Below are 22,252 nucleotides of genomic sequence, written 5' to 3'. Positions count from 1 at the left end.
AGATAATCAAAAAGGATGGTAAGTATATACTGTTTTATTTGAGGTGAACGTACAGTTTAGATCCAATTGAATACACTTACATGTATATGGGAATTCTTCCTCTGATTCATAATCGAGAGGTTGTTCCTCATTATTGTTGCCTTCTTTTCCACCTAATCAATATCAGAAATATCATCAATTGAAATTAATTAATTATACGGAACTGACAACATCAATTTATGTTAATATAGTTAGTTGAGACATGCCACCATTCATGTAATTGCCGGCGAATGTTTTTGCTTGTTTCCTAGCTCTTTGAGATATGTCCTGGAATGAGACTGTCATAAAACTGCATATGTTAGTAAACACATAGGATATTAAATAATTAAACTGCAGATGAGCCTAAATCATGTAAGGTTTATACCTGTCCTCTTCTTTGTAGAACCTTTCTGCTTTCCTTGACTCCTTTTTCTTCTCAGCAACCTTATCCTGTTTGTCATGCATCTCTGGTCCATTGGTTTATGTGCAGTTTGTTTTTTTGCAGGTATTCTAGGTTTTAAAGCATGCTTGAGCTGATGTTTGCGAGAACTAATTATCTGTCTCCTAAATCGTCTAGCAATTGTGGAGTTTTCTGGGTCATGATTGTGTGTATGGTTTGTTGATTGCCTGATAGTCCTCAAATGGAGATAAAATGGCTTGGTAAGTAGAATGGAAAGCCTTAAGCTTCTGGAAAGTTTATGGTTTCTAGATTATAGGATTGTTCTCTGGATTGGAAGCATGTTATTAGTTGTTTGAAGTCTGGAAGATATCATCTGCACATAGAACACCTTGTTCAGTAAACGATAAAGCCTTTGTCCCCTGGATAATTGCTTTTCTTTTCTTTGTATCATCATCTCCATAAAGAAAGCATATCCTAGGGTTTGTTTTTAGGGTTTGTTGTTTTTTTTTTAGGTTTTATGAGCCGAAATAGAAAAGGGTTTTGTATGTTTTTTTTTGGTTTTATGTTTTGTGCCGGAAATTTGTGTGGAATTCCTTTTTTTTTTCTCTTTTTTGAGGAAAAGTGAAACGGAGCAATTCTGTGAGAGGGTGTCGGTCACCGTTCAACGTGGAGCCTAAGGAGATTAGGATTTTAAAGGAATAAGATTTACAATAACGAGGGAGGATACATTCACATTTCTATTTTCACATTATCTTACATTTTGAAAGTTTTTTTACTAATAAATACTAATCGGTAGTGGATTTAAAGCAAATATTTTGAAATATGTTTCTCTTATATAGCTCTACGTTCCTACTAAATATGAGCACATTCCTAAATTTATAACACCATCATCTACCGTTTTGAAAATTAGTCGTTACAAATGAACGTATTTTCAACCGTTAAAATTAAGATCGATGGATTGCGAGGTTTGGCATTTCATAATATATTCATTTTGTTAGGTATGTAGAGAGATTTGCAGAGTAACATATCCCCAAAATATTAGCTCCAATCCGCCATCGTTTAGGATTTATTAGCAAAAAGCCGTGCTAAGTGTGAGATAGTGTGAAAATAGAAGTGTGAGTGGATCTTCCCTAATTTATAATATCCTCTCTAAATTATACCAGGCGGAATCTAAGAATTAACCGAGTCCGAATTTGTGCACACTCCTAAACGAGTGTGAACGAAACATTTTAATCACCACCATTGATTTAATTTAGGGAGTTATGTAACGAGGGTCGAGATTCTAAACATGCAGGGTAATGAGGCCATCAGTTAAATAATCAACCAATCAGAGAAATATGTTAAATATACTCTTTAGAGGAGTGTGAACAAATTTGGGCTCGAATTAACCTCTCACACTGAGAATAAGCCACCCAATCTTAAATTCCGACTAGCTACACGGTATTTTTCGCCAACATAGTTTTTACTAAAAGCTAAATGAACTTGACACTTTTGGCATATTTAACTGCAGCGCGCTGCCGATGCTCTTAAGTTCTAACTATCTAAATTCGGTGATCTAAAAACGGTCTGCGAGGAAGATTCAATTGTTTGACGTATGTTTCTCAAAGACTATCATGATAGACACTTTTTAATTTGTATTATGTTAGTTTTGATACCCTCCCAGTAATTTGGTACCTCCATTTAAAGCTACGATGATTTACTATTTGTTTAATAAGAATTTAAACTTTATGTGTACACATATATTTCAACGTATAACTAAATTAAAATATAATTAGAGTTATATGTTGCATAACGAGGAATTGTTTTAACATTTCTTATGCAAACCCACGTTGAACAATAAATCTAGGGAGTGAAAATTTCTTGCATTTCTAATGCAAACCCTGTTGAAAAACAAATCTAGGGAATAAACATCCTGGACCGATCAACTTAAACATTCAAATACCTAGCTTTAAAAGTTGTCACATTTCAGACAAACTGTTAGAGTTAGTGCAGTTATGCTAATTTTTTTTATTTTTATATATTTCCGAAATAAATTCCACTGATTATGAAAGAAAACCCTTTCATGTCTAATAATAGTTTGATCTGGTAAAACTTGGTGGACTATCAGACCACTCACGTGACAACTTCTATGTTCTACTTACTCTAGAAAGAATGTCAGCGATTTTAATTTTTTCTTTGAGGGGTGTAATAACACTTCCAGTTCATATATTGTGGAAAAATAAAAATAAGATCTATAATAAAATGATGAAATTTCCAGTTGATATAAAATTGGTCTTTAGCAATTCTAGTATGTAAAATGACAAGGGTACCAAGTATACCATAATCTTTTCGTATCAACCTATTCAAGACACACCTTGTGTGATCTAATATAGACAGAGACTGTAAGGAATATATCAACCACAAGATGTCCACTTGGTATATAGTCAAAGTCCGGAACGAACCAAGTATGGGATCAAATCAAGTGTTCAAATAAACGTACATTGAAATTACTTTATTATAACTGAATAATAATTATAATGCGGAAAGTAAAGTAAAATCACACAACAAAAGATTTTGGTAACGAGGAAACCACAAATGCAGGAAACCCCAGGTCCTAGTCCAATTTTGAATACTCTTAGAATTAAGCCGCTATACAAAGACTACTACAAACTTCGTATAGTTTAGACCAAGTAAACTAACTCGAAGTTACTCAGTTCCTTCAGTATCCTTGCGCCTACTACCAATTTGGTATACTCCCCTGAATCCTAAGAGAGTGTCTATTATCTTAAGTCACTTCACCTGCTGTGAATACTTCTAGGAATGAACACTTTGGATCATATTCTGATATAGTAAATGACTAATTTGTTTTCTGTAACCGCTCTATCAATCTCCTAGATCGACAAGTTAATTAGATATGTAGTTGAGTTACAAAGGCTCTTCCATTTAATCAATATAAACTCCTTTGTTCGGTTAGATAAACCAAGATATCTAGAACATCGAAGATAACCAATCTTAGTTCACAATCTATCAGATTCAAATTCTGAAGAGAACCACCAAATGAAAGATCGTCAATCTATACAACAAGTTATAAAAGTATATCAAAGATAAACTTGTCGGATCCCAGTCAATGGATCAAGTCTGCATGAAGTATAATCACAAAGATCAAAATACCTGAAAAAGCGGGGATCTAACAACCAAACCCAATATTTCGTTTAGGCAATCTGTATGGACTAACTCCAATATAATTCCAAGAGAATCAACTAGATAGTCAGACTCAATCAAGGAAAATATATCCAAGAGTTATATCTCTGTTTCTCAATGTAATCAGCAAATCAAACAGATAGAAATCCGAGAGCCTGATTATTATGAGAAACAACTTGAACGGTACCAAAGGCCAATGTTCAAGTGTCAATCAATTTCAATCAACAACCAAAGGTTGGATTTACCAATTGATTGAATTACGCACAACTTGTGATATTTCAATTATATAAAAAAACATAATGCAGAAAAGAAATAACACAGACACCAGAAGTTTTGTTAACGAGGAAACCGCAAATGCAGAAAAACCCCGGGACCTAGTCCATATTTGAACACCACACTGTATTAAGCCGCTATAGAATCTATCCTATTATAAGTTAACTTCGGAATGGAATGTAGTTGAGCCCTAACCAATGTCACACTGATTAAGGTACAGTCGTGTTCCTTACGCCTCTGAATCCCAGCAGGACTCTACGCACTTGATTCCTTAGCTGATCTCACCCACAACTAAGAGTTGCTACGACCCAAAGTCGAAGACTTGATAAATTTTTTTGTCTCACACAGAAAAGTATATTTTGATAGACAAATCTGTCTCCCACAAAAATACCTACGAAGTTTGTTCCGTCTTTTGATAAATCAAGGTCAACATGCACCAGTTGATAATCCGGTCTAATATTCCTGAAGAACATCTTAGAAATATCAATCACCTCCCAGTAACTTAACTATATGGTAGTAGAACAAGTTATTGTGGAATCACAAAGAATGAGATGAAGAGTTTTGTGATTACTTTTTATATCTTACATATCAGAGATAAATCTCAAGAAAATATTAGAGAAGATAGTACTCAATACGATAGAACAAGTAAGATCAGAACACACAACTACAGATAAAATAGTTGGGTCTGGATTCAGAATCCCAATGAAGTCTTTAAGTCGTTAATCTATAATGATTTTAGGAAAAACCTAGGTTAAAGGAGAATCGACTCTAGTCGCAACTAGTATGACACATGAGGTGTGGGATTATAGGTTTCCCAGTTGCTAGAGTTCTCCCTTATATAGTTTTCAAATCAGGGTTTGATAACTTTGGAATAAAACAATAAATATTCACCGTTAGATGAAACATGATTCAACATTCAAGCTAATATATTTCTACCGTTAGATGGTCTTTAGCTTGTTACACACAAATGAAATATACCTTCATTTAGATATGGGTAACTGTACCTAAACGTATATATTGAGCTGGCTCAATAACAGTTCACTGAAGTTAGCCATATGAACACTTTTATATTAACCATGTTCATCTTAACACTTCTAGATCAAATGAAAATCAAATGAATCTAAGTGTGTTACTCATAAAGTTGTTCAATTGTTTATATTCTCATAAAAGTATATACAAGACACAATTGAGAAAAAATCGGATTGATTCAAAAGAATCAGTTCATGAACATTTTAGCCACGGTTTGCAAAGATTGTATTCCTTAATATATAAATGTATTTTTTCATGAGTATGAAATCATACTTAACCGATTTTAGAACTTGAACCACTTAAGTTTGCAAACGGGTACGCAAACTTAAGTTCCGGACATTGGTCTTAAGCCGTTAGTTTGCAAATGGCTACGCAAACGTTAGCTCCGGACCGAACTTAGTTGAAACCGTTTGCAAACGGGTACACAAACTTGGTTCCCGGACTTCAACAGTGAAATCAGTTTGCGAACGGGTATGCAAACTTAAGTACCCTGACTTCACAGTTGAATAAGTTTGCAAACGGGTATGCAAATATAACTTCCGGTCCTGAATTCCAACAAAACAGTTCGCACACTTAGTACACAACCGTAATGTATCCAGACATGGGTTTTAGCTCTTAACTCTCATTTCAATCATTGAAACATTTTTAGAAGACGACAATAGATTTCTCACACAACCTATTAGCTTATAAGCAATTTTCAAGTGGTCGAATGATCAATACGAAATATTTCGAGTCTACATCAAATGACTGTCTCACACAAATCATGTAAGATATTACCAGGTGATTTTCACATGATCATCTTTTGAATTTCATCAAGAATAATGATGAACGTAGTCAAAACAAAAATCTTTCCAACACATATTTCGATAAAGATATAAGCGAGTTAAACTCAACTCGAAATATCAAATGTGTATAATGTAAAGTCTATACAGCTATACGACTTTGTCTCAATAGGATATATAATAGAATAGACTTCTGAGTGATAGATGAGTTCAAGTCTCCACATAACTTTTGTTGATGAAGTTCCACAAGCTCCCCTTAGTAGTTCTTCGTCTTCAATCGATGAATGTTGTGAAGTCTAAAGCTCAACTACACTTTATATCCTAATCCGAGGCATAGTTATAAGTAGACTAGAAATCAAGACTTATAGTTTTGACAACTAAACTTGACAAACAAGCTTGAGATAAAAACACTTGCGAGTTCGATCGAGCAGTGCTCTAACAATACCAATAAATAATATATTTTAGTCTTCAAATCTTCAGTCTTCAATGTACCTGCACAAATAACTTGATCCCCTTGTGACCGATCACGCGCAGAACAGAGTATGTTAACAACGGATGATCACAAGTCATATCTTCATATCTTCAATCGATAAAGATCACATATTAAATCATTGATCATTGATCTAGTTCGAGTGACCTTATATCAGAAGAGAAGAATAAAAAGAAAAGCTAGGTGAAATCAAGGTTCAACTATAGCGTTAGTCAATCGAATCAATAATCGAAAACTAAAATAATAATATGATTTAGTTTCCCGCCAATGGTATCACTAAAATCTTAATCATCTCGAGGAAGTATTTAAATGAATCTCACGTAAGATATTTCATCCAATTAGATTACTTTCCTCTTCAAAAGAGTATTACGAGAATACTATTAATGGGCTTTCCTCACATCTTAGAAGAGGAAATTAACTGATTTGGAAAATTTCTCTACCTATCCGTCTCTATTATTAGATTTTGGAGCCAAAATGTTATTTTGAAAATTATGAAGGGAATGAAATTAACGAGGTTGAATTGAGTGTTTTTGATGATGATGAATAAGGTGTAGGTTGGTAATTTAAGTAACAATTGACGTCAACTTGCTGAATTCAACCATCTTGGAAGATCATTAGCACTACTGCTTGATAGATTCAGTAATAATATTCCGAATCACAACAACTGGTAAAACCACTCTTGAACCCAGGAAAACGTGCAAAAATAATTAGGTTTCCATTAACAAGATTTAAGAAACAAGAATTTATAACAAGAAATAAATGAAACAGAGGAGAAAACGAGAATTTTTTTTACAAAGACTCAACTAGATTATGTACTAGTAAAATTAAACAAATACATATAGAAAGATTAACTAAGATGAAAATCATAGTTTTGAAACAATAACTAAGATTAGATCATGCTCAAAAAACAGAAAACCAATTTTTTTTTTGGAAACAAGTATGAAGCCGAGTTATTGTTTTGCTTGCAGTACATCTGCAAGTACTATTGATAATTCTGTTACTACCGCCTATATCGATAATTTTGTTAAAGGAGGATCAGTAGACAATATAGAACTCCTCGCCTATATTTCAGTTTAAATAAATATCAAAAACATGAAATAAAAAAAATAATTTATTTATTTTTAATAAACCAATAAAAAAGTTTGTTATCTAGAAACTATTTGGCAACTAGAATAAAAAAGTAGCCATATGAAGTTAAAAGTAATTTTTTTTACTTCCCAATTCTTTTTTATGTTTTAAAATAATTCTAAAATCTAATTTTCAAATTAAATTTTGAATTTCCAACCTAACTGATTGAAAAGCTATTTTTTATTTGATATATCAACATGTTGTTGTGATAATATCTCCCCCTTTTAATGTAAGCAAGATATATCAAAGCTTTACCCTCGGAACCGTCAGATTTTCTGTCTAACTTTTTCCCATTAGATCTAGGAATATTGCCAACCATTAAGTGGTCTAGTGGTTGGCATCCTCCCTCCCATTGCGGAAGTAGGGGTTCGAACCCCGTAATTGCCAAAAATAAGTCCATAAGGAGTTAAGGATGTAGTCCAAGACTAGTGTTCCAAATCATCGGAAAAAAAAGAAAGATTTAGGAATACTCCATAAATGATTCCTGCCACCAAAAAGATTCCCATCACAAACTAATGTTCATCCATTGGATCATTAGATTTCCATTTTTTTCAGCTGTTAGATTTTAAAGGAGTGATATAAAGAATATTAACACAAACTTAAGTGTAAATTGAATAAAATCGGTATTTACAAAGATACCGTTTTTATAAAAATGAAGATAATTTTTAAAAACTTCATATCCTTAAAATTGTTGTCATATTTTCATGAATTTTGTATATTTGGAGAGGCCTTTAAATTATCTACGCAATGAGCATAAATAATAATATCAATTTTTTGTTTCTATAAATTTTTGTATGTTTCCCCCTTAAAAGAGCGTCGCCGACGTGCAACGCACGTGCTCACTACTTGTAAATCTTAAAGCATTGTAACGGGTTGATAGGTTGTACAGTCTCACTGTTGAAAATAAATAATAATAATGGGTTAAACTGATAGATATACTTAACACTATATGAGAAATTGGATAGGGCCTTATGTACCTCTAAATGGCTTCTTATGTTCAAAGATAATGGGGTCTTCATTTACCTAGAATTAGTAGTGATCATGTTCTGTATCTTATAAGTACCCAGCGAACTAATACAAGAAAGAGAAAACACTCAAACGAGTTTGAGTATTATTGGGTGGATCATCCTGAGTTCAAAGATATGGTGATTAAAACTTGGTCTTCACTGCAATCTGATACCATGCATAAAATTGAAGTTGTTGGGAAAATATTTAAGCAAATGGAGTAAGAATTCATTTGGGAATATTTTCCAAGCTTTGGAATAGGCTAAGGATGAGCTTCTTTATTGCAAATGGAGGTTTATAATAACGATATGAGATCTCTAAAGATACTCTTATGTAATAAAATTGATTCTCTAAATGAACTATAATACAAATACCATGAGCAAAGAAATAAAGTTAACGGGATTCCCCACTTTTCATTTTGTTGTTACTCAAATGAAGAGAAAGAACCAAATATCTGCTCTAAGGTGATCTGATGGCAGCTGGGTTACTAACGCTGGTGCAGTTGCCTATTTAGTGGATCAGTTTTCTACTATTTAGAAGAGACCCGAATGAAGATAAGCATACTGTTCTGTTTCAATCTCCAGTCAAAATTGATGATACTAATGATGAAAGTCTTGTTATGGTTCCTTCTACTTAAGATATTTGGTCAGTAATAAAGAAAATGAAGAATCTAAAATCACCTGGCCCTAATGGTATGCCTTAAGTTTTCTTCAAAATATGTTGGGAAAATATTGGAGAGAATGTTTTTCTTACAATCAAGAATTGCTTTGCTTATCTACTATCTCCATTCTTCCACCAGGTTTGAATCACATTAATATTAGCTACCGTACCTTCTAATTTAGACCTATTGCGCTAACAAATATCATGTATAAAGTGATCATCAAAATTATTACTCAAAGACAAAAAAAATCACTTGAACAACGTAGTGGATTCTACTTATCTTCATTTGTCCCAAGTAGGCTACTCATATATAACATTGTGTAACCTAAAGAGATAATCCATTATATGTCTACTATGTTTTCTGTAATAGGTGTCTTTGCTCTTAAAAATTGATATCAATAAGGCGTACGACAAGGTCAGTTGAAGCTTTTAAAATCATTGGCTTAGAGTTACCGTTCTGTAAGAAAATCTCATGCACTTATTATTAATTTTGTGTCGATAACTTCCTTCTCCCTTGTAATTAATGGCTAAACTGAAGGGTTTTTAAATAGTGGTAGAGGGCTTCATCAAGGCTGTCCCCTCTCACCTTATTTATTTATTATTTACACACAAGGTATGACTTGGTTAATGAGAACTATGGAGAATAATGTTCTCTATAAGATTTATCGAAATGGTCTTTCGATTTCTCATCTTATGTTCGCAGATGATTTTATTCTCTTTGGGAACCTTGATGAGAAGATGCTGAACACGCTGCAGAAGATTCTCAGCACCTATCTTCTTGGTCAGGTCAAACTACAAATATTCTTAAATAAGCATCACTTTAGTAAAGGTATTAGTCCTAACATAAGAATGAATATTGCTAGCATGATGTACTATAACAAATACAGATCAATAGGTATTAGTCCACATTTTTCTCAGGAAACCTGTATGGACTAAATTCAATTGCAATTCCGAAAGTTACAACTTAATGACTCTCAATCAGGAATTATAAGAAAAAATCATATCTTTTTATCTCACAATCAGAATGTAAACAGAGACAATTCCATGAACCTGATTATCCCGTGAGAGTACTTAGACGATTCCAAAGATCAATATCCAAGATCAATAAAGTTGTATCCAACAAACAAGGATGTATATATCTACTTTGATTGATTTACATACAACCTGTGATATTTAAATTATAATGCGGAAAAAGAAATAACACAGACACCTGAATTTTGTTAAGGAGGAAACCGCAAATGCAGAAAACCCCCGGGACCTTGTCCATATTTGAATACCAAACTGTATTAAGACGCTACAAAACTAGCATACTATCAAACTTTCGGACTTGAATGTATTTTAGACCGAATCTACCGTCACAGAGTTTCAGTTACAGTCGCGCTACTTACGCCTCTTGAATCCCAGAAGGAATCCGCTCAATTGATTCGCTTAGCTGACGTCCTTTACAACCTAAGAGTTGACTCAACTCAATTAAATACTTTAAACCAATCTGCCTCCCACAGATAAGCCTAGCTATATGTGATTTTCGTTCCGATCAAAGATCGAGGTGAGATAGTAAATCGATTCTAATAGACAAAGTCTAGCAAACCTCAAAATCAGGTCTTACGACTCCCGAAGAGCAACTTATATTATTATTCACCTCACAAGTAGATACTTATGAAATCACAAAGTCTAGATGAAGAAAATTTGTGATTTATATCTATTTTGCATGTTGGAGCAAAGCTCAACAAACAAAGCAAGATCAGGATACGCGAACTATCAAGATAAAGATAGTTGGACCTGGCTTCATGAATCCCTAGGTGAAGTCTTTTTAGTCGCTAAACCTAAAAAGGTTTAAAGAAGAGGACGACTCTAGTTTACAACTAGCACATACAAGAATAGTGTCAGGGATTCAAAAATCCCAGTTGTTAGAGGTTCTCCTTATATAGACTTTCAAGGTCAAGGTTGCTTTGGATTTAATCTAAGGTATCTTTGGAATCAAGCAATCAATAATCATGTTAGATTAAAAACTTGACTTGGGATTAACATAATATAATATGCACTCTGGTTAGGATGAACCGTAACCGAACCGTGTACAATGGCTTTTTCAGAAAAGGTTAGCCGAAACTAGCCAGACGAACTATAAGCTTAACCATTTTCATATAACACTTTAAGACTTTAATCTTGAGTCACACTTGTGATAAAAAATGTCTAGATAATATTTTTTGGAGAGTTGTTCAAATGCCGATTATCTCATAGAAATAATTCTGATGCATATGAAAATATTCGACAGGGTAAGTACGTGTATTGTATTCCTGTTTGTGACTATTTTTGTCATGGTACTGTACCGGGTCTGTATACCCTTAATACAAAAATGGGTTCATGAATCCACAGATCTTTTCTGGTTTGCATACTGGGTATGCGTACCTTTTCCGGTTTAGAAACCAACAGATCTTTTCCTGTTTGCATACTAGGTATGCTTACCTTCCTGGTTCACGAGTCAACATACTTTTTAAGGTATGGATACTGGATATTGTACTAAAAAGTCGATGTCGAACTATGGCTATGCCGATACGTACTGCGACTCTGGAATTATAACATTTCTCCTAGTATGTGAACTGGTATGCATACTGTCCTGTATCCAGATTTACAATAGTTCTCTATCTCTCTAATAATCAATTCAAAACATTCCCGAATAACACCATTGACACATATCACCGTTCCAGACTATTTTCAAATGATTGAATCTTGAATCATAATTTAGGTCACAAATAATAAACTGTTCTTAACCAAATTTATCAAGTATGAACAAATGTTCTTAAGCTTAGTCCGTTATATTTCGAGAACTATACTCAAGATAAACTTGACTTGAAATTTCTATTATGAATATAATGTCTAATATAGTCATGCAACATTGTCTCATAGATAGAAAGGTGAAAAATTGAGTAATAGGTGGTTCAGTCTTCACTTACCTTTTGTTGAAGAAGTTCTCTAAAAGGTTCGGTTGATCTTCGCCTTTAAGCGGTAGAACGCAGTGATGTCTAGTACTCAACTACACATTTTTATCCTAATTCGAGACTTGACTAAATGTATAATAGAAATTGAGATATAGTTTTGATCAACTAAATCTGACAGCAAGCTTGAGATAACAATACTTATGAGTTTGACCGAGCAATGCTCTAACAGTAATAAGTATCTTGGTCACCAGCTTCTCAAAGTTGCTCATAGAAATACTACTTTTGAATTTTTATAAGACAAGTTCGATGCTAAATAAGATGGATGGAAGAGAACTCATATATCATACGTTGGTAGAAGCATCTTAATAAAACACGTGCTGGGTCTCATTCCCTGTATTATATGACGACTTATATCATTCCTAAGATAATTTTGGAGAGACTTACTAGGATTAAGCACAACTTCTGTGGGGACATTCAAGAGAGGTAAGAAAAACTCATTTTATTAAATTGAATAAACTTGAATAACCTAAAGACATGGGAGTCTTGGGTATTATATCTTTATAAAACTTAAACAAAACTATGTTTGCTAAGCCAGTGTGGAAATTTGTAGAGAATAAAATCTGTCCTTGGTATCAGTTAATGAGAGCCAAGTATCTCAAGTATATTAACTTCAGGGATGTTAAGAAAGTATCTAAGTGATCATCTACTTGGTCATCTATGCTAAGATGCTGGAGTGATATGCGTGATGATTGTTCTTGGTTTGGTAGCACTGGAGATAATATAATCGTAGGCATTACAAGTAGCAAGTAGCAATTACTCATTAAAAGTGAAAGATTTCATTATCCAGAGTTCTATCAGGTGGGATAGTGATAGACTTCAACAACTATTTTGTCATAATAAGGTTTCAACGATTATAAATATCCACATTAGTAGCAGTGCAGATGAAATTTCAGAAGACAAGTTATTGTGGATTCACCGCCCAAATGGGGTCTTTTCTGCGAAGTTTTTTTTTTTTTGTTAAAACTCTTCAAAATAGACTTCCCTCATCCTCTTCTGATGGGAGTAATGAAGACTTTCCTTAATAGAAGTTTTGAATGGTTAAAGTTTTACCCCATAAAATTCACATGTTACTCTGGAGATTGATCAATAATGACATTGCAGTGGTAAAAGACTTATGAAGTTCTGGACTGATCTCAATGTTGATTGCAGGATTTGTTGTGGTGCTATTGAAACTTTGGATAACCTTTTTCTCTACTGTCCAGTCTCTCAAGCATTTCTGTTTGCTCCTCCGTTGAAATTCAGATATGATGAAACTGAGAATATCTCAATTCAAGATTACATTAAGAGTTTGTTGCTGGAAGGTGGTGATTATGCGAATTTGAAAATGGGGGCATGTCTCCTGTGAAGGTTATGGAAAACCAGACACAATATATTCTTCAACAATAACAAAGTAAATTTTTAGAAGATGATCCAAGATTCTCTACAACTCTCTCCTCAGGAAGTTATCGCACTACCTACTCAAAAGGATGTTTTAGAGTCGCAGATAGATATGTGGTCTCCTTCTCTCTACCCTAAGATCAAAATTAACTTTGATGGGGAAGCAGATCCCAAAGGTTATGCTTGTGGCGCTGTAGCTTTGGACTATAATTCTGGTTTTCAAGGCTAACAAACAAAAGTTCGTAAGTTCGGTTCCCCTGTTGAAGCTAAAGTTGCAGGTGCTCTGATGGGTATTGAGCTGGCTATTAGTAAGGATCTCAAGCACATCATCATTCAAGGTGACTCTTTCATTGTGATCTGGAGCATAAAGAAATCAAGGACAACTCAGTCTCTTTTCTTATGTTGATTTCAGCTTTATCAAAAAGGAGACCAATGTTGTGGCTCACTTTTTAGCAACTCATGTTGTAACTCACCAATCATATGATCAGTAGTTAACCTCTTCTCATTCGTGTATCACTCACTTGCTTAGCGAGCTCATTCCCTCTCTGGAGTTTTTTGTCGGTATGTTTCTTTTTACCTTCAGGAAATATAGAAAAAAAAACTCTGTGAGATATTTATATTTATTTCTTGATATAAAGATGCAATGTCTTGTAATTATTTCAAAGTTAGGAACTAATTAGGAGTAAAGGTTCTTTTTTTCATGGCAGCCAACAAACAAATTTAGTAAGAAAGAAGTTTTTCGTGGGAGAAAATATATGAAATTTGGTACCTCCCAGACCCACTAAAAGTCAACTTGTCCTAAGAAAAATAAACACGTGTAGTAGGTAATTATAGGTTCTCGAACCAAAATCTAATAGGGGTCCCACATACTCCCTACCCTACTAAGAAATCGCCTCCGAAGACGGTGTACAATATTTCCCACGTCAGTCGATAGAAGTTTTATGTCGTGTCGCTGAGTTTTTACTGTGCAGTCGCTGTTTTTCTTTTCATAATAGGTCCGCCACCTGTAAACCTTGGGCACGTATCATAAACATAATTTCTTTGCCGGGTCCATGCACAAAGGTTTCTTCTTTGTGGCCAGGCGGCCCAGGCCTATGAGTGAGATGCTTTTTTCCCAAATTTATTTATCACAGATGATGGAAGGTGGTGTTCGCTTTTCTTTATTCTCCTTTCCTTTATACTTTTGAAGATATTTTCGGTACAGATTCTAGGTCCTTTATCATATTATTTGTCTGCGTCTAGCGTCATTTATCAATGTCTTCTTTGATGGCTACGTAAAAGGAAATGCCACACAAACCGCCTTCACGGACTTCATTTCATTGAGAACCGCCATGACAATTACGTAAAGAAAAACATTATCCTACACATGGAGATGCATGGAAAACTAGGCCAGTAAACCTCGTAGCAGAATGCTCATCGAGGAAGTTACATGCAGTAATAACTTCTTAACAAAAACTAGAATTGTTTGATCTGATGATGCACAAGCTAAACTTTTACACACAATCCATCTAAATTTATAGAAATTAATTAGGTAACTAATGCATAAACTAAATGCCAAGTATCATTATACTAATTTTACACAACCAACAAATAATATGACACACCACCACATATCGTTATCCCCGTTCATCTACTTCTTTTCATTTTGTTTCTTTTGGTTGGAGCGCATCTGCAAGAATTATCCATACCTTATCAGGCAAGCTGATGGTCCAACACAATATGGCAACCCATGCTTCTATATATACATATATATAAATAGATTGAAACTATTAAAAGCCACTTTCCAGTAGAGAAAATGGATAAGGAATTGTGTTTGCCTCTTCCATTTGATCAGATGAATAAAAGAAAGGCGCTATCGGTTGATGATACTTATCTTGTGATGATTCAAAACCATACAGTTGATGATGATGACCCACGCTTGAATACGACCTTATTATACCCTCATCCCCTTGATAATTACTATGATCTCCATCATCTTCGGCTTTAATCAATTCTGGTCTTGCAATAGACTGGTATTTCTCACTCTCATGTTCATAGTCTCCTAGTGTCGAAGTTGAAGATGAAGATGCTGCAGAGAGCACAAACCGTCTCTTTTTCTCTCTAAAAATTGCAATTTTAGCTTCTTTTTCTTTGACCATTATTGTAAGAATTTCAGGATCATTGACAACTTTACTAAGAAAAGCCAACATTTGTTCGGGTCTTCTCTCCGCCGTTCGCAACCGTTTATCTATTGCTTCTACTTCTTCATTTAGGATTTCTTGCTCTCTTCTTAACCTTCCAACCTCCATTAATAGCACTTCTTGCTCTTCCTCTGCTTGCACCATATAAGGATAAGTGCCATACGAATTCTTGTTATTGCTCGACTTCTTTCTGACCACGTTTGTTAGTAAATGTCTTTGGCCTCTCAAGAAAGATTCATGCGCGAATTCCCATCTATCTGTATCCACCTTTCTAAAACCCTATTTAAGAACACAATCAAGATGTAATAAACCATTTAAACATACAATTCAACACAAATTACAAAACCAAATGAGAAAGGAGAAATCGGAAAAATGTCACACTGTTTTCAATCTGCCACAAGTACTTACATATAAAAAATAAATAACTGTTGTGAATCTCAGACGGAAATCAAAAAGAAAAGCTTGAGAGAGATGAACTCACATATGTGTTGAGTTGCCGAACAAAACTTGAGAAATTATTGTGTTTGAAATAAACTGGTAAAATTCTCTGTGAGAATTCTAAAGGATCCATTACGATGAAACTGTTATTACTTCTTCCCCACACTATCCATAATTCTGTGAACGGGTCATTCACCATGTCGTATGTTTTCAATACAAACGGTGCCGCTGCCGTTGCTGCCATTGATGTTGAATTACTACTGCTACCTTCCATTCTAGCTTCCTCTTTTCCTAACCCAAGAACCCTACACTCTTTCTCTCTTTATACCCGCAACCAATAGATACCATGTGTTTTTTGTGATTTTGTGAACCATGCAGTACTAAATTACTGATAGAGCTAGTTTGATACTACTTCGATGTAGTTCTACCTATATATGAAAGGCCAAGTTATAGTAGAGCCAACCAGAATCCTTACATTTTCGAACTGTAAAGTGGGACCCAAATTTGTTTTTTATTATTAATACGAAACACGAGAGGGACCCTTGATTTTGTATAAAGGGTCGTAATCTGAAAAAACAGATCAAGATTTTTGTCAAAGATATTTTTAATTTTTCTATTTGTCAACATTGAATTTTAACCAAGACATTATAGAGTCTGTAAACAGTATTTTAGATGCGGTTTAGTTAGAAATTTGATTTTTCTAACTTTTCTTTGCTCTTAAGATTCTCGTGTATATGCCATGCTTCCATCAAGGCACGCAAAATATCTCCATGGCTGTAATGCATACACAGGCCCGGTCCTGCGTTTTTGGAGGGTTAAAGCCAAAGAAAATTTGGCGGCCCCTTGTTAAGCATAAAGCTTACAAATAACAATATCTCAATTTTCTTTTGGTCCCTCACAAACCTATTCTTTTATTGGAGGCCCCTTGCAAATCTGTTTTTTTTTTCATTTTGCACCATATATGACATGAGTTTTACATGATAACCTTTTTCTTCTGTTTGAAATCTTAAAAGACATTTCCATATTTGTGGCCTCCCTCTTTCTGTGGCTTCGATCGCCGCTTACTTCGCTTATATGGCAGGGCCGGCCCTATGCATACACCATTTCAGACCGGATTAATTGGTTTCTGTCAACGGAAGAGAGGAAAATAAGAACAAAATCGAGCAAAAAAAAAAAAAAAAAAAACAAGACAAACATCTACTAAAGGTTGAGCTTCTTATATGGGTGGAAACATTGAGATTATCAATTATGCCCACCTGTAAATTTTGAATTTTTATTTTGTCTTTATGAAATGGTAATAGAGTCTCACGACATTTTGTTAACCAAAATAATAAAATAATACGGTTATTTTGTTGTTCTTAGGCCTATTTTTATGCACATGAAAAAAAAATGTTGTTTGGCAAATCAGGTGGCATGACAAATGAGTTGCGTCATTATAGGAAAACGACTGAGCGACAGAGTTTCTAGCGAACGTTATTGACAATATCGCCAACGATAAAGTCTGTATCGCCAGCGCTGTCATAAATATTTCTCGATATCGACTCTAGCACGAGCGTTATAATCAATATCGCCAACGTTCGATTTTCTAACGCCTATAAATATCGCACCTTGTCATCTATTCTTCACACATTACCTCCTCTTCCCTTCTCAACTTTTCTCTGCTCTTCTGTTCTCTTTGCTAAGAAAATTATCTTTCGTTTTACTTCCTAAACAAATATGCGAGTGAGAAAAGAAAAAGAAACAGAAAACTAAAAGGATCTACTAGTATCCCCAGCTAGTGGATTAAGTTTTGTTGTGGATAAAGAATATGATTTTCAAAATGTTAGACAAGTAGGCGGTGATGGTGTGTTCCCTAATCGCATATCTGACCATCCAGAGCGACTTAATTCAGTATTTCTAAGAGGTGGATGGTCTGAGTTCCGTACGATTTTTCAGTTACTTCCCCTTGTTGTTCAAGAGAGAGTCCGAAGATATCCTTGGCGACATTTATATCATATACAACCTAGAAACTACATGACCCAAGGATTCAAGTTATATTAGAACGATGGTGGAAAACTACAAACACGTTCTTTTTCAAAGACTTTGAATGCGATATGTCGGTTTTTTCTGGTAATTAAATTTTTAGATAATGTATATTGTTTTATAAAATTCAACAAATTCTAATTATGAATAAATGCTGTTAATAAGAGCTAAATCGATAGATTTGTACATGTTAACGAGAATTCTATGTGCTGGAAACTTACTTCCATTTAATAGACTAAATTGGTTATCAGAAGATAGATGGAACAAAGACTTCCTTTATACTCAAATGTGAAGAAGAAGTCAATCATATAGACAAATAAAAGAACATGGGTTAAAAGTGGCTAGGATGATGTGAGTTGAAATGGGTATTTATGGGGGGGGGGGGGGGGGGAATAGTAGCCGGTGGATGAGGAGTTGATGAGCGATGACCAGAACAGTGAGCGACATAGTGACTAGTGCTGGCACTGGAATGACCATCGAGCGATATTTAGAACATATAGCGATGGAAACTCTATCGCTCGCTGGAAAATATGTCGTGTATGCCTATATGTTATAATTGATAAATAGGCATACAAGTTTGACACTTTGGCATATCCATAGTGGGTGCATATATGGCAAAATCTGGTGTTTGCCATGTGCATAGGAATATGCCTCCCTATGCACCATATCAAAAAAAAATAATATTTGACATGCCATGTGGCATGGCAAATGAGTTCCCCACTATGGTAGATATGACAAATTTGATTAAACATATAATTTAACTGTGTTGAGTAAGACCGTAATTAATAAAAGATATAATTGTGTTTGTGTTGTGGGGTATTTATAAAAAGGTTAGTCTTATAATATATTGCTCTCTACTCTACTCTCGTTACTCCTTCTTCTTCCACATAAAACCCTAGTCGCCTCTTTCCTCCACTGCTCGGATTTGGTCCGTTTTTGGACTAAATACGAGCATTGATTTTCGATTTTCATCTAGCTTTATCTGTAGTAAGAGTAGTTGGTGTTAATTTGTTAGTTTGTAGTTATCTCCCTAGTTTTCTAGGGTTCTTTATTATGCTTTGTATGTGCTTTCATGGCACTTCTATCTGTACTACTTTCGTAGTGTCTTTTTCTGGTCTTTATGACCTTCTTTTGATTATGTTACTATGGGTTTTCAAGTACATCACAGTTCTTTTCCGGTTTGGGTTAGATTTAGATTTTAATGGCAAGATATACATGGATTGGAAGGTTCAAAGTTGTTATCAAGTTTCTGGGCTTATTACTTCATTATTGAAGCATGCATCTCTACTTCAGGAAGACTAAAATTCAAAATGGTTGGATGTTAATCCGAAAACCAATTCTCCTGATTGTAACAAATCTCTCTCTTTTATACAAGAAATCGATGCATTTGAGGTGTGATGATCTTTCTCCTCTTGGTGTATTATCTATTGTTCAATTTTTATGTATTTGCTACTTGTTATTCTTTGTTGTTGATGTACTGTAATCCAATGTAATTTCTCCTTTGTTATGAACGAATATGTAATGAGTGTTAGAGCATAGCTCGGTCAACCTCGCATGCGTTGCTATATCAAGCATGTTTGTCAATGTTAGTGATTGATGAGTGCCAAATAATGTATATATTTATCCCTTTTTGTTGGCATTTAACTCATCTTTTGTGCATTAATTCTACATTTTATCCCATATTCTGTATTTTCATTGTTTTCAAGAATAAATATTTTTCTTACTTAATTTTGCATTTTTAGGTAATAAATAAAGTTTGGATGAATAGAAGAGCGGAAAAGAGCAGAAAAGTAGTGAAAAGTCGGGAGGAATTACACAAGGAAGCCGCGAAGAATGTTGTGCACAAGACCAAAAGGCTAGAGTGGGCTTGAAGAAGAAGAATTGTCCTTAAAGAAGATATGGGCTTGGCATACCCAAGGCCCAAAACCCTTACCCAAACCCATTTTCTATATCCAAGCCCGTCTCGGATTTCATCCGTCAGATCGAAGCATCTCAGCATCCTACGGTCGCTCCATCATCGCACATCACACTCCGAAGCCCCCGCTTTACATCGCAACGCCCATCTCCATCTTGGGTCGTCCGTTTTGCTACATCCCTTCATCCGACGGCCGCTCCACGCTTACCTCCGTATCGCCGTTGGATCCACCTACCATCTTCCCATCCATCGCTCCTTGTCGCAGATCATCAACCCGCGCTATCCCCGCTTCATACCCTAGCATCCAAAACCATCGACCCAAAACAAACACCCACCTTCTTCTTCCCCAAAACTCACTTCCCCCAAAATCTTTCTTCTTCCCCCGATAGTTGCAGTCGAGCTCTGCTCCTGCCTCTCTTCCATCTCCACCACGACCACAAGGACACCACCCCATTCACTCGACAACAACAAAGCCCGAAATCCCTATCCCCCTAACCTAGTTGTTTTACCATCTCTCACCTTTCCTCACTAAAACCTAGGTGAGGGCAGATAAAACACCTCGAGTTAGGGCATCAGTAGAGTTGTTGGAGCAGGAGGAAGAACAAGTACAGAGGAGTTATGGGTCGACAACAATTTCAGAGAATTAGGTGAGATTTCTCCAATTTCTAAAAGCCCTAATTTCTCAAATTTGGGGATTTTGATTGTAAACCCTAATTGGGTATTGGGTATAAATATGGGTGTGGGATTAGTGTTAAAGATATGCTTGGAATAGCCGGCGTCCAGGACTTTCATGTTCTGTTAATGTTTTTTTTTCTCTTCAATTTTGTGCTGTTTCATGCACTGCTCCTGTTTAATCATGTATATGTTCTACTCTTAATATCCTGTTGATGTTCATGTGTGTTAGTTTCTTTCCCTGTTTTAATTTCCTGTTGATATTCATGTTTGTTGTGCATGTTCCTATGATGTTTGTGATGTTTGTTCCTTCATTGTTCATCTGTTGTTTCAATTCACTGTCAAGAAGTGATGGAATGTTAGGTTAGAGCTTTGAAGCATTGTTTTGATTGAGCAATGGGAGAAATTAGTGCTCATAGCAAGCTAATTCTCTTTCCATTCCATTTGTATGCTTAGGATGCATTGTTTTGATTTAGCAATGGGAGAAATTAGTGCTCATAGCAAGCTAATTCTCTTTCCATTCCATTTGTATGCCTAGAGCCACTGCTACTACTTGCATTGTTATCACTGTTAGTTTCACCATCTTCCCTGCCCTTGGCTTAGGCCTTGGTTCCATTGTTCATTGCTTGTAGTTTCCCTTGCTTTTGTGCTGTCTGTCACCTTCCATTGTTTCCTGTTAACTGCCTTTGTGCCTCATTGCCACTGTTACCTTGGCTTAGTGCCACCATTACTTCACTGCCTTGTTCTGCTGCTGCTGCTTTCTTTTCTTTGCTACTGCAGCTGTCTGCTTCCACTGCCCTGCAACCTTGTTGCCTCCCTTCCACTGCTTGTGCAGCTGCTGTGCAGTACTGCTGCTGCTGCTGCTTTCTTTGCCTTGTGCTGTGCACTGCTTCTGCTACTGCAGCTGCTGCTGCAGCTGCTGCTGCAACCCTTCTGCTGCTGCTGCAACTGAGCTTGGCTCACAGCAATCCAAAAGCCCAAGCTCAAACCAGTCCAAACCAAGCCCAGGTTCGAAGACCAAAAGCCCATCAGTCCACTGAACTTAACCAAAGCCCATGTCATAAGCTACAAAGCCCAAGGTTTAGTTCACAACCAAAGGCCCAGAAATAGGTTCAGAACAAGAAAAGCCTAGCTTAACCTGAGGCTCATCCAACTGAACCCAAGGCTCAGTTCACTCCATTGAACCCATTATCACACAAGCCCAGTAAACTTCAGAGGCTCAAGGCCCAGATCACTTCACTAAGCCCATAGTCCAAAACAGAAGGGTACTCAAAGCCCGTTGACCACTCAAAAGCCCAACAACAATTTAGAAACCCAAAATAGCTAGAAAACTCCAAACACACCCAGTCTCTGTGGATCGACCCGTACTTGCACGAGCTACAACCGACGACCGTGCACTTGCGGTATTACTGTAGGCCCGCGTTTTTATTGCGCTTAATTTTTACACATCCCCGGGCCCACCAAGTTTTTGGCGCCGCTGCCGGGGACCATTTTGCATTTAAATATAATATCTTTGAGGCCCACCAAGTTTTTGGCGCCGCTGCCGGGGGTAATTTTTAGGACCTTTTAGAATTTACCAAGTTTTTGGCGCCGCTGCCGGGGATTGGTGCTGTGTTTTTCTTGTTGTTTTCTTAGCTATTTTGCATTTCACTGCATAGCATTTGCATCTGCATCTGCTTCACTTCAT

General features: G+C 35.7%; 1 protein-coding gene across 1 annotated transcript; it reads right to left on the bottom strand.

The window, feature by feature from the left end:
- Positions 1-14,623: 14,623 nt before the first annotated feature.
- LOC113317173 (heat stress transcription factor C-1b-like) lies at positions 14,624-16,378 on the bottom strand. The gene is made up of 2 exons (XM_026565296.1): positions 16,000-16,378; positions 14,624-15,797 (listed from the first exon to the last, which is right to left on the bottom strand). Exons 1-2 carry the CDS (start codon positions 16,228-16,230, stop codon positions 15,108-15,110), a joined length of 921 nt encoding a protein of 306 aa, XP_026421081.1. The 5' UTR covers positions 16,231-16,378; the 3' UTR covers positions 14,624-15,107.
- Between the last annotated feature and the right edge of the window lie 5,874 nt (positions 16,379-22,252).

This window comes from Papaver somniferum, chromosome 10 (genome assembly GCF_003573695.1).
Source record: "Papaver somniferum cultivar HN1 chromosome 10, ASM357369v1, whole genome shotgun sequence".
NCBI lineage: Eukaryota > Viridiplantae > Streptophyta > Magnoliopsida > Ranunculales > Papaveraceae > Papaver > Papaver somniferum.
This window is presented reverse-complemented; position numbering and strand designations above follow the sequence as displayed.